Source organism: Bos grunniens, chromosome 22, assembly GCF_055505025.1.
Source record: "Bos grunniens cultivar Pamir isolate PY7600 chromosome 22, Bosgru_T2T1.0, whole genome shotgun sequence".
In the NCBI taxonomy this organism is placed as follows: domain Eukaryota; kingdom Metazoa; phylum Chordata; class Mammalia; order Artiodactyla; family Bovidae; genus Bos; species Bos grunniens.
The window spans coordinates 53,883,911-53,897,407 of NC_141186.1; the positions used below are offsets into that span (position 1 = coordinate 53,883,911).

General features: G+C 47.8%; 1 protein-coding gene and 1 long non-coding RNA gene across 5 annotated transcripts in view; both read left to right on the forward strand.

Moving 5' to 3' along the window:
* Window positions 1–626, forward strand: LOC147348627 (uncharacterized). The gene is made up of 2 exons (XR_015151785.1): window positions 1–125; window positions 424–626. It is a non-coding gene; the product is annotated as an uncharacterized LOC147348627 (long non-coding RNA).
* A 10,435-nt stretch (window positions 627–11,061) lies between these two features.
* Window positions 11,062–13,497, forward strand: part of SLC6A20 (solute carrier family 6 member 20) — a 58,955-nt gene continuing 56,519 nt past the window's right edge. For 2 of the 4 annotated variants that reach the window (XR_015151778.1, XM_086368430.1), the window contains exon 1: window positions 11,063–11,288. Coding sequence is in view for 3 of the 4 variants with exons in the window: in XM_086368430.1 (XP_086224556.1) it covers window positions 11,168–11,288 (121 nt within the window). In the remaining variant the exon portion in view is untranslated. Of the gene's footprint in view, window positions 11,289–13,497 lie in introns of all 4 variants that reach the window. The other 2 variants (XM_086368437.1, XM_086368438.1) reach the window with 2 other exon arrangements.

The window sequence follows — 13,497 nt, forward strand, 5'->3', positions numbered from 1 at the left end:
GGGGAGCGCTCCGCAGACCCAGCAGTTAGACCGATTGTGGAATGCAGCATAGGAGTGAGCGCAGGACGGGAAGACGTTGTCTTGAGGATCCAACGGCAGACTCAGGATATTTGGAGTCAGCAGAAGTAAGCTCACGTAGGTTATCAGGTCCATCTTGTCCTGAAGGATCCCGGACGAGCCCCCAAGATGAAAGGTTGTTGCTGAATCACGCGAATACACCGGGATTCTTGGCCCCCGGAGGAGAAGAATTCAATCAGGGGCCAGAGACGAGGCTTGATCGCTCAGAGCTTTTGTGTAATAAAGTTTTATTAAAGTATAAAGGAGATAGAGAAAGCTTCTGACATAGGCATCAGAAGGGGGCAGAAAGGGTACCCCTGTCCAGGCCTTTCTAAATAATGCCTACTTGGTGCGCTTTACACACAGGAGTTCCTGCAGACAGCAGAAGGATCAACGTACAGAAAAGCCTTGCAGGTTGCTCAGCTGAAACAGTTGTCCTTTGGAAGTGAGCCTGTGGACAAAAGCGCGCAGCATGTTGAATGTGTTATTTTCTGTAACCTTACTCTGAGTCTCACAAAGCCCTGAGTTTTGACCTGTAATTAATAGTAAAGTTGCTGTTGTTCAGTCACTCCGTCATGTCCGACTCTGCCACCCGATGGACTGCAGCATGCCAGACTTTCCTGTCCTTCACTGTCTCCTGGATCTTGCTCAGACTCACATGCGTTGAGTCGGTGATGCCATCCAACCATCTCATCCTCTGTCATCCCCTTCCCCTCCTGCCTTCAGCCTTTCCCAGAATCAGAGTCATTTGGACACAAAGAGTAAGTAATACAAATTCAGACATTTATATTATGACTTCCCTATCATTTTAGATGAAATCTTTGCATTCAAGCCTTAGACTTCTCATTCTCTTTTATCTTAAACTGCCATCCGAGTCATCTGTGTCCCATCAGTTTTCCTGTCTCACAGCAGAAACAACACTGGAAACACAGCCCCAGCCTGCAGCTGCCACGCCGGGCCCAGCTCTGTGCGGCCACCGGACTTCAGTTCTGGCCAGCAGTTCTTCAACATCCTAGGCACTCTCGGCTTCACTGACACATGCCAGATAATCTCAGTTTAGTGGAGAACTTCAGTTCGGTTCAGTCGCTCAGTCATGTCCGACTCTTTGCGACCCCAGGGACTGCAGCACACCAGGCTTCCATCTCCGTTGCCAACTCCTGGAGCTTGCTCAAACTCATGTCCACTGAGTCAGTGATGCCGTCCAACCATCCCATCCTCTGTTGCCCGTTTCTCCTCCTGCCAGCAGTCTTTCCCAGCATCAGGGTTTTTTCCAGTGAGTCGGTTCTTCACATCAGGTGGAGATACATCACAAAGTAGCGGAGCTTCAGCATCAGTCCTTCCAATGAATATTCAGGACTGATTTCCTTTAGGATTGACTGGTTGTATCTCTTTGCAGTCCAAGGGACTTTCGGGAGTCTTCTCTAACACCACAGTTCCAAAGCATCAATTCTTCGGCTCTCGGCTTTCTTTATAGTCCAACTCTCACATCCATACGTGACTATTGGAAAAACCATAGCTTTGACTAGATGGACCTTTTCGGCAAAGTAATGTCTGTGCTTTATAATATGCTGTCTAGGTTGGTCATAGCTTTTCTTCCAAGGAGCAAGTGTCTTTTAATTTCATGGCTGCGGTCACCTCTGCAGTGATCTTTGAAGCCCAGGAAAATAAAATCTGTCACTGTTTCCATTGTTTCCCCATCGATTTGCCATGAAGTGATGGGACCGGATGCCATGATCTTAGTTGCTTGAATGTTGAGTTTTAATCCAGCTTTTTTCACTCTCCTCTTTCACTTTCATCAAGAAGCTCTTTAGTTCCTCTTCACTTTCTGCCATAATGGTGGTGTCATCTGCATATCTGAGATTACTGATATTTCTCCCAGCCATCTTGATTCCATCTGTGCTTCATCCAGTCCAGCATTTTGCATGATGTACTCTGCATATAAGTTAAATAAGCAGAGTGACAATATACAGCCTTGACGTACAGATTTCTCAGGAAGCAGGTCAGGTGGTCTGGTATTCCCATCTTTTGAAGAATTTTCCACAGTTTATTGTGACTCACACAGTCAAAGGCTTTGGCGTAGTCAGTAAAGCAGAAGTAGTTGTTTTACTGGAAGTCTGTTGCTTTTTCTATGGTCCAGTGGATGTTGGCAATTTTATTTCTGGTTCCTCTGCCTTTTCTAAATCCACCTTGAACATCTGGCACTGTCTCCCATTTTACAAATGTAAAATGTAAATGTAAAATGTAAAATGTAAATGTATACACTCATTTTTTTCCAAAGTCTGGCAATAGCAAATATAATTAAATGCCTAAGTGTATTTACAATGCTATAATATGTATTATACATGCCATATAAAAACTAAATTAAACACATTCTCTGCAAGTTATAGGGAGAAAAAAGGTGTTAAGTAACCGCCAACGAAACAGTCGGGCAAATCCTGAATGTAAAACATTCTGCAATTTAAACAATCAGTTTCATCTCTTCAGAAAGTCAATGTCATGAAATTTAAAAGTTGGGAAAACTGTCCTAAAATGAACTCTGTTCTTACCAACTGCGTGCAATCTGTGACCCTGATTAGATCCTGGGGAGCTATGAAAATCATTAGGGCCGAGCCCCCTGAAATGTTCACTGTGCATATACCATCACAGAGTCTAAAGTTATTCACCTCTGGGGAACGTTTGAATTCTTGTGCTATGCTGTGCTCAGTCACTCAGTGTGTCCGACTCTGCGACCCCACGGGCTGTAGCCTTCCAGGCTCCTCTCTCCGTGGGATTCCCCAGGCAAGAATACTGGAGTGGGTTGGCATCTCCTTCTCCAGGGGATCTTCTGAACCAGGGGTTGTGTCTTCTGGGTCTCCTGCATTGGCAGGCAGGTTCTTTACCACTGTGCCCACTCTTGTAAATTACGTGCTATTCTACTTTTTCAGACCTAAGTTCTGTTTTCCAGTTTTTCAAAATCCCCCAAATTGAACAGTCCTCTGCAGCGAGACCTTTGTCGTGGATTAAGGGCTCACCCTGATGTTCTGGAGCTTCATCATGAGCCTCCTATACATATTTCATTCTTTTTTTTTAATCGTGCATAAGATTGACTGGACTAAATGAGTCCATAGTGGAAAATGCTGAGCCCCTAGTACTTGTATAAGTATGGGTCTGTCTCAGTTTCTTTTCTCATTTAGAGATGTAAAGAAGCGTGTACTACTTTATTGCCCTGTGTATCTTATCTGTATCTTCTCCTATATTTTTTACCTGTTTCTGTGCAATCTTCCAGAAAATTTCTGACATATCTTTGAGTTCAACAAATCTCTTTTCAGCTGTGTCTAATCCACTTTTAAACCCATTCACTGGGTTTCTGATTTCAGTTATTTTTCATTTCTAAAAGCTCCATTTGGCTCGTTTAATAATCTGGGTCATTTTTCGTTCCTTGTTCTTTACTTTTTATTCTCTGCTTTATCAGCAATGGAGAGAGGAGTATGGAAATCTCCGTCATGATGTGTCCATTTCTCCTCGTTGTTGTTCAGTCGCTCAGTCATGTCTGACTCTCTGTGACCCCATGGACTGCAGCACCAGGCTTCCCTGTCCGTCACTCTTTCCCGGAGTTTGCTCAAACTCATGTCCATTGAGTCAGTAATGCCATCCAACCATCTCATCCTCTGTTGTCCCCTTCTCCTCCTGCCTTCAATCTTTCCCAGCATCAGGGTCTTTTCCAATAAGTCGACTCTTCTCATCATGTGGCCAAAGTATTGAAGCTTCAGCTTCAGCATCAGTCCTTCCCATGAATATTCAAGGTTGATTTCCTTTGCTTCCCAGCTTTTGAAGCTATATCTTTCTGGCGATAGATGTTATTTCTATCATCAATAATACTCTATTTAGAGTCTATTTTGTCTGATGTAATATAGCTTTCCTTAGCTTTCTTTTAGATAATGTTTTCCTTTTATCATTTTACTGTAAATCTTCCTGTGATCTTCTATTTGATTTTTCTCTTGTATATGGCATGTAAATGTATGTGTGAATTTTTAAATTCTGGTCTTATAAGTCTCTGTCACCATACACATTACTGATGACATCAAAGACATGTTCCCACCAATTAATCCAACAAGCCTACCATAACTGCAATACCAGATAGTAATTTAGTATTGAGTATTTCCCAGATCATGTGAATCTGAAATTCATTCTGATCCATTTCCTTTGTATTTCCAAGAATTTATGTAAGCACTGATTTCATTGCAGCATATGTACTCTTAATTGCAGCATGTAGAGTTTAGTTCCCTGACCAGGGCTCGAACCCTGGGCCCTCTGCATTGGGAACCCCAGAGTCTTAGCCACTGGACCACCAGGGAAGTCCTTCCTGCTTCCCGTTCTTTTTAGTCTCAGGAATTGGAGAGGGTCAGAAAAGATCAGTTGAGAGTCCTGGTAGAACACTTACATCTCAAAGGCACAGGGTAAAAAGAAACGGGTTCCTCTTACAAGACCAGCATCTTCTAACTGCGAATGCAAAAACCCGTTTTGGAATGTCAACAGAGCCCCATCTTGGCCATTTCATGCTGGTATACTTCAGTTCTCAAATAGCCAGTTCAGTTTAGAGAAATCACAGTAATATTTAGTAACACATGTCATTCACTCACCTTCACACTTCCAGACAAACTTACCTGTTCTGAATCAGGCTCAAGACCACATTTAAACTGTCAGTTTCTAAGAGTGTCTCGACCACATTTTCAAGTTACCAAGGACTGTCTAAATGGTCAAAACCAAGGATAGAAGACTTGAACGTGTGTGTCAAGACACTCATGCACACACACACAAGATGAAAACCAAACCAATTCCAAAAGACTTGTGTTGGAACACTAGGATAAAGTATGATAAAAGCCTACACGTAAGCAATGTCATCCTGGGTTCCTTCGCTTTTACAAAGCAGCTCTAATGGAAAGATGGTGTTACAGTCTAAAGAGCCATTGAGGGGTTGTTGTTCTCCAGATCCCAAGGAGTACTGAGGCTAAGCAGTATTACAATAAAATACCATTTTTTTCTTTTATGGGAACATAACTGAAGATCTCCCAGTTTTGAAAAATACACCCTAGGAAACTCCAAAATGGAATAGAGTTACGGTTTCCCATTATTCTTTCACACGGCTGGTATTAGTAGAAACAGGCAGATCAGTATCCGATGCCTCTCAGAGTCACAGTTCCCTAGCACAGGAATGGAAAATTTCCCAGATGGGGCTGCAGACAAGCCTTGGTCTAACAGGGAGTTTCTCTCTTACCACTCAGGTGATACCTGACAGCCCAAGGACTCCTCAACCCAGAATGGGAAATCCAGTAAAGCAGTGCTCCACTCAAAACCAGATGACCAAGTCTCATGCCTTCCCCTCCCCAGGAAGGGAAATTCTAATCAGGGCAACCCAGTAGGGAAGAATAGCCTGGTGGCATCACTTAGAGGTTCTGCCACTTGCCAGAGAAGTCTTAGACACCAGGCTCAAAGCCTTGTTTCCGTCACCGTGAATCAAGAGCACCTGGGTTAGCAGCAAATTTGGGGGGTTTGTCCCTGAGACAGGGGCACTCAGGCAGCTACCGGACAGGATCCACCTGCCACCACCAGCCAGGGATCAGGGTGCCATGGGCAAGATGCCCACTTGAGACAGCTGTCCTTATCGTGGTTGCCAATATTTTAAGTGAACTTGAGTTCTGCTCTCCTGCTGCACAACAGCAGGTTGTGGTGAAGGAAAGTGCAGCATTTGTTTGCAGAGCATCAAGCAAGGAAAACAGGGAGCTCAGGCTCAAAAGACCCTAACTCTCTGCATCTTTCAAGAAGGGGTTTCTAAAGGCAGCCTTTGGGGTGGGGGCTGCAAGGTGGAAGACTTCCTTTGGATTGCTTGGGTGAGGTAACTGGTTGGTGTTTCAGCAATCTAATTATCAGCCTTCTGATTCCAGTCTGAAGTCAGCAGAGTCACCATCCTCCACCTGGGTGGCAGTCTTAGTTTCTGCCTAAAAACTCAGATCTGTGTCACATTGTTACGTGTGTCCCCTGAGGGGAGCTAGGGCTGTGTTTTATCACTGAAGTAATTGGTTTTCCTGCTGAACTGCTCGCTTTTCCTTCTTTGTGTGTTCCCTCACTTCCCTAATTAGTAACAGGCTTGAGTCTGCTCTTTGGAATTCAGGCAAGGCCTAGGAGACTAAAGCCTTTTTCTCCAGACAAGAAGCAGGGGACATGGAGAAACTTCTGTACCCAGGAAGGCCTCGCAGGACCCTGCTCGGTTTCACTGTCTCCTCAGCACCACACACACACACACAGCAGAGGCCTGTGCACACATCGATGCACACACAAATACACATTTATATACATGTGTACATGCACTCACAAGCACGTATGCAGGCACATGTGCAGGCACACACAAATACATGCACATGCATATGTGCTCACACTCAGCCCTGGGGCAGGGGCTCCCCCGGACTCTTTGGAAGACCCTCCTCTTTACTACCTAGGCTGGACCAGTGCAGCATTTCTTCTGCAGGACCTCCTCCTGGTGGGTGCCACATGCCTGTGCACACCGTGTGTGTGTGTGTGTGTGTGTGTGTGCGTGCGTGCGTGCGTGCGCGCGCACGCATGCCCCACAGGAGAATGAGCAGGTGCCTCAGATAGCAGAGGAGGGAGGACCATCAGTGTGCAGAGGTTTTACCTCAAGTCCCCAAGCCGGCTCCAGGCACACAGTAGCAGGTGGGCAAGAAAGACTTGAACGTCTGCAGAAACCTGCAACACGGGCGACTCAGGGTCTTGGATGAAATCTATACTGAAGTGCTCAGATCCTGCAGCAGGCTTCTCATGTACCCACAGCCTCACTGAGACTCAGCCGTGCGCCTGGCATTGGGGAGTAAAGGATGACTGTAAGACACGATTCCAGCCACAGCCCGAGGGGACATGTATGTATCTTGTAGTTTTCCTGCCAAGGCAGCACAGAACGTGTTAGAAACCAGATATGTACCCAGTCCTGAGGGCAGGGGAGAAGAAGGAATAGATTCTGCCTGGGGATAGAGCTGCTGGCACTTCTGGAAAAGAGTAATATTCCATCTGAGTCGAGAACAACGGACTAGCTTTCCCCTGGTCAAGAAAGGAGGGCCTGTTCCTGGTTGAGGGAACTGCCCTGAAGTATAAAACCGCACAGCTGTTTTCAGGAGGTGAAAAGTCTAGCCTCTCCTGGAACCTAGGTGAGCAAGGGTCAAATTCCTCAGGGCCCAATTAAAGAGAAAAAAATTCCCAGAGCCTCACCGACCAGGCTGAGGAGTTTGGACTTTTATCTTGTGGGGAACTGAGAGCCACTGATGGGATTAAGTAACAGCGGGGTCAGTAGGGTGAGCGCATTACTGAAAGCTGCGTGGCTGTAACTTGTGGGGTAAGAATCTGGAATCCTGGCACGGGGCTGTGACCCACACCCACACCGCTGAGTCAGGGCCACCATCCCTGGCTCCACCCTCGTCCAGAAATCAGATAAGGCGCACAGGCTGGCTTATCCTTCGGGGAGTGTGTCCCGTGTGACGTGGCCCAGTGAGACCGGACAGGCCGGTCCACGGGAAGGTTTGTCCCACACTGCCTGTCGCGGCCCCCCAGGAGCACTCGGGGCGGGGCTTCGCTGAGCCGAAAACCCTGCTGCCTGTGGGCCCTGGCCTTGAGAGCTGAACTGCGCCCGTCGCCCCTGCCATACAGAAGTTGTTCCCCAGCCCCGGGTCCTTATAGGGCGCTGGGACAGGGCCTGTGGGCTGGTGAGCACCACCAGGTACATACTCAGGAATTGTGTGTGGGAGCTGATTTCCAAACACAGTCATTATTAAAACCTGAGTGTTAGAAACCAGATATGCACCCAGTCTTGAGGGCGAGGGAGAGGAAGGAATAGATTCTAGTGGCGGATAGAGCTGCTGGGGTTTCTTTTTTTTTGGGGGGGGGTTTCTTAAAAAGGGTAGTAGTCCATCTTTTTGAGGAGAATGGACCAGCTAACAATGTAAATCAGAAGTAGTAAATCCCCAAAGGCCATCGCTTCCTAAATTATCTCCTACACTATTAGCTCTGTTCTTACTGAGGTTGCTTTGTCATTGCATTTGTACGGTGGACATTCAGTTTCATGGTGAGCTCCTGTACTTCTCTCCAAACTCCTCGTTCGGTGACACCATGTTGGTAGCTTGGAATCAGCCCTAGTGGAGGCATCTACACCATAGAAACTGGTTAACCGACGTATCAGCGCTCCTCCCGCAGGGAGCCGGTTGTTAGACGCCTGCCAGCCCGCCGCTGCTTTGCTGGCCCCCCGTGGAAGCACACCCCCCTTCCCAGGCCTGTTCTGTCCTCTCCAAGTGGCCACAGCAGCACAGTGGGTCTTGTCAGGTTACAGTCTTGTCAGGTGGGGTTCAGGAAGGTGTGGGGACCTTAGCAGGACTCCTGAGTATTGGTCCTGTTATGGGGGTGTCCCCGGGTGCTGCCCACGACCCACCCAGGGCCTCATGCCATGAACAGGCCCCCACGATGTCTGGCCGTGTGACTGGACGGAGGTGCTGGCTTGATGCCCGGGGTAGGGAATTGAAGAGGGGTATGGCCTATGTCAGACCAACAAATGCCAAGCAGCCTCCTGTTTCAGGTCATAGGCTGGGCATCTCCCTAAGGTGTCCTGTTCCTGAACCACCGTATAGCCAGCTTCCCTCTGGGAAAACTCATTTATGAGAATAAGAAAGTGCCAAGTGAATGGCTAGAGACAGCAACATGCCTTCTTTACCATTCAACAGCATTAAAAGGCTGCCAATCTATGTGTCACCGAGGCTTATTTTGCCACAGATTTTAATGATCTCATCATGACCCTGGAGTTGAGAGATTTATAAAAATTAAAGAAACCAAAAGAGAACACTGAAATTAACCATTGGTAAATTCTGACTTTATTAAAATTATAAGGGTCTATTCATTGGTAGGTGAAGACACCGGAAGAATAAAAAGGCAACTCACTGAGAAGAAATCTGTAATACACAAAACTGACAAAGGGCTCATATCCAGAATATGTAAAGAACCAAACCCACAAGCCATTTAACAGTTGGCAGAAGACTTAGGCCCTCCAGGAAAGGATGTGCAAATAACCCCATCAGCCTATGGCAAGGTACGCAATACAGAGCTTAAAAGCTACCGTTAAGGATCACTGCACACCCACCAGGTAGGGTAGACCTTTGAAAACAGCGACAAGTGTCAGAGGCACAGCCAGTGTGTCAACTGGCGCAACCTCTGGTGCACACATGCCTGCCTTAGGGCCCCGAGTTCACGCAGTGAGTGGGTTCACGCACCCAAGGACTCATACTAGATGCCGTTAACACTTTATTCATCATGGCCACAAACTGGAAACAACACAGACGCCCATCAGCTGTGATGGACGCACATTCACACCTCCGAATACTAGGCGGCAGGGATAAAGGACACTGTCCACTGCACCCTGGGATGTGAGTAAGTCCCCCTGAGGAAGCCAGGCAGCACAGCACACATTGCAAAAGCTCAGTTTTGTAAAGGTCAAAGCAGTTGAAATGGACCCATGGGGTAGAAACCAGGGGGGTGGGTTCCTCAGGCAAGGAGGGCAAGGGGTTAAAAAAAACACAATAAACCCCTTTGTCTAGAATATGAAATCTAAAAGTCAAAATCGTCTCCCTGTTGCATCAAGAATTTGTTCTGCTTTGGTTTTTGGAGGTAGGAAGGTTGAAGACAGGTAATATGTCTAAGGAGCCCCTACCTTCCTCACGACACCCCACTTTCTCTTCTGCCACCAGCCAGGGGCAAGTCTAACCAGAGACTGAGGCGCAATGGTGATTTCCTTTTGGCATCACATAAGATTTCCACTGGCAACTCTGCTTTTTGTCTCTCTAATTTTACTTATCAAGTATTTTCTTAACTGTTACTATATACCAAATGGACTGTTTAAAGTATGTAATTATTATTTAGTGTATTACCTGTTCATTTATTCAGCCTATAATAACGGCTTCTTTATTGAGCACTTAGTATGTGCCAGATAATAAGCTAAATTGTTAATTCTCACATTAACCCATGGAAAGGGGAATATATTTGTTCGCACTATAGATAAGGAAACAGAGGCTCAGAAAGGTTAAATGCCTTGTTCAAGGTCACAGCCAAGTCAGAGGCTTTGAATCAGAACTGAGATTCAAAGCCAGATCCTGCATTATTCCAAAGCACCCAACTTAGTTGTTGCTAGGGACCTCCTTAAACCCAATCACCTTGAGAGACTGACAGAAACAGGAGGCTTCTTAGGTCCAGACCTGAGGCTAGGGAATCGGAATCTCTGGCCCCAGGAGTAGAATGTCCCACAGTGGTGGTGGGAAACCTGGTCCAGCCTCATCTCTCCCTCGGAGCCATACTCGTGGCCCCGCACACAGTAGGCACACAGCCTGTCTGTAGATGGAAGCAGATGGCTGCGTGGGCCACTCCCGGTCCGCTGGGGAGGTGGGGGAGCCCCTCACTTTTTCCTGGTCCCTGAACAAATATAAGCCCCCTCCTCCGGGAAGCCCTCCTTGACCACCCCAGCGCCCCACCCCCACCCCCACCCCGGAACTGCTGACCCCTTTGCTTTGCCTTAGTTGCCCTCCTTGTGCGTTTCTGTCTTAAATATGGAGTAAGATAAACCATATGGAGTTATCCTTTCTGGGGGTAAAACCTGGTTGAAAACGGGCTCTTTCGTCCAGTCCATTGAAGCAATTCCCTTTACCAGAGTGTCAGCTCCAGGAGGGCTGGGGGCTATCTGTCGTTCACAGCCCCATCCACAAAGAGTGGCACACAGGTGGCCACGCTGTAAATAGCCCCTCCCCGGAGCTCGCAGCCGAGACACCAGCCCCCGCGTGGAACCGGAGGGGCCGGGGCGCCTCCCTGTTCGGCGCAGTGTCGGGCGCCTTCCCTGCCGCGGCGGCCCGGCGGCGGGGTGGGGCTCGCCGTCACCCATTTACTAGCCTCGCCCCTCCGACGGGCGCGCCGTTAATGAGATTAGCAATTAAAAAGCCGGCGAGAGGCAGAGGCGTGGGGCCATCCCCTGGCCAAGCCGGGCGGTACGGCGCTCCTGGCGGCCGCGCACCCACCGCGCCGCGCGCCGAGCCCGGGGGCCATGGAGAAAACGCGGCCGCTGTGGGCCACCCCGCTGCAGTTCGTGTTCGCCTGCATCTCGTACGCCGTGGGCCTGGGCAACGTGTGGCGCTTCCCCTACCTGTGCCAGATGTACGGCGGAGGTGAGTGCCGGCGCCCGGGCTGCGCCCACCCCGCCAGACCGGCGCGCGCCCCTTCCGAGCCGGGGGGCCCGGGCGCGCTGGGCTTGGTCCCGTGTTGCGTGCCAGGAAACTGAGGCTCAGAGAGCGAAGCGATTTGCCCAGAATCACGGAGCCCGGAATTGGACCTAGGACATCCCAGTCCACAGCTGGAGCCCTTTTCCAGAGCTCCCTCCCGAGCCCTCTGGGGCTGCCAAGCGCCCCCCCAGCATCCCTGTCACCCCTGTCGGTCAGGCTGCCGCGCTAGGAGCAGTAGGAGCCGTCAGGGACACTCTTTTCCTCCCTCCGGAGCAGTGGCAATGATCTGACTGCTAGTGTGTAAACCTCACGTTTAAGTGTAAAAAGTGAGCAGGAAATTGTGTTGTTTAACAGAAACTCGTTATACAACTTTCAGATCCGAAGCATATTCCTGGCAGCATGACTTGAAACTCAGGATAAAATGATCCTGAGCTAGGCTTTTTTTTTTTTTTTTTTTAAACTTTTTAATCACAAGATTAATTTGGGTTTGGAACCACAGTAGGCAGGAAGGCTAATCACTCTATTTCAGTTTAGTTCGTTTGTTTTCTGCAAAATTTCCCTCATGTCGCAGGGCATCCCAGCCTTTCACTGGACAGCCGCACACCCACATAGCATTCCCCCGCCTTGCAGGGAGCTGGACGCACCTTCCAGGACCTGCCAAGGAGCCTCTGACAAGGCCAAGTGCATTTTTGGGAGGCAAGGTGGCAATAGGGATTGAAGTCTCAGCATTAAAAAAGTTTTTGAAGTATTCCATTTCTAGAACTTTACCTAAGTAAAATCGTTCTGAGAGAAGGCAGACACCAGAAGGATAGCCTCCGTCTTTAAATAAGAGCAAGACGTTGGAGACTTCCTAAGCCCTCAATTAAAGGGGACTGCTTCCAAAAAAAAAGGGGGGGGGCGGGGACTGCTTCCATGCGTTATGGGACCTGCACGCCACGCACGGTGCTCTTGGAAGCCATTAAGATGGTGTTTTCAAAAAAAGTATTTGAGTATTGTTTCACGTCATAGATTAAACAGAGGGAGGGAAGTCAGATTCGAATCTGTATAAAATGCTATGCTATGCTAAGTCACTTCAGTCGTGTCCGACTCTGTATGACCCCATAGACGGCAGTCCACCAGGCTCCCCCATCCCTGGGATCCTCCAGGCAAGAACACTGGAGTGGGTTGCCATTTCCTTCTCCAATGCAGGAAAGTGAATGAGTGCTCTTAATTATGTTTGAAACAATGCAGAAAAAAGGGAATGAGCAAAAACATAGCGAAGAGAATAAAACAACAGATATCTCTGGGTGGTTTTTGCTGACCTCGTACTGTGTGTGCGTGTGTGGTGTCTTGTATAATCAACATGAGCTGTTTTTTTCACAATAAAGGACAATGAAAGATGTTAGGTCAAAGGATTTACCAAATTTAAGACATTTAAGAAGACTAAGACTAAAACACTGCTCCATCAGTCACTCTCACCCCCAACTCCCAGCTCAAAAAAAAGAAAAAAAAAACTTGACAAAAGGTTGTACAGGTTTTTTAATATAGTGCAATCTTAACCCTCTGACTCCTTTTTAAATTTGAAAGACATGTATATTATATATCATAATTATGTGAAGTGCATGGGTTCTCATATGCTATAACAGCTTGATAATTGACTTTTGAAAGCTGTCAGGATGAGATTTCCACATCATTCTGTGTTCAGCACACCTACCCGCAGTACCTGTATCCTGGCTACACGTTTCCCAAACATCAGGTCAGGTGAGCTGTACTGTCAGGGCTGTTTAATCCCTTGTTGCTAACAACACCATCACCTGGATAGTCTGCAGGTAGACACGGGTAGGGAGGGGTAGTTCTGAGGTAGAACATAATTGACCCTGGACCGACATGGGGGTGAAGGCACCCATCCTCTGTGCTGTGGAAAATCCCCATATAACTTACAGCCTGCTCTTTGTATCCATATTTCCTCTAGATCCACGGTTCAGCCAAATGGGGATTATATAGTATTATTGGATTTACTATTGAAAAAAGTGTGCATATAAGTGGGTTCATGCCGTTAAATCAGGGTGGTTTAAGGGTCAACGGTGTATATAAGTTGCTGGGGAGATGGTAAGACCTTCAACACGCAGGAAAAGAAGGAAGAAATCTTGTACCTGGTACAGAGTCCACTTAAGCT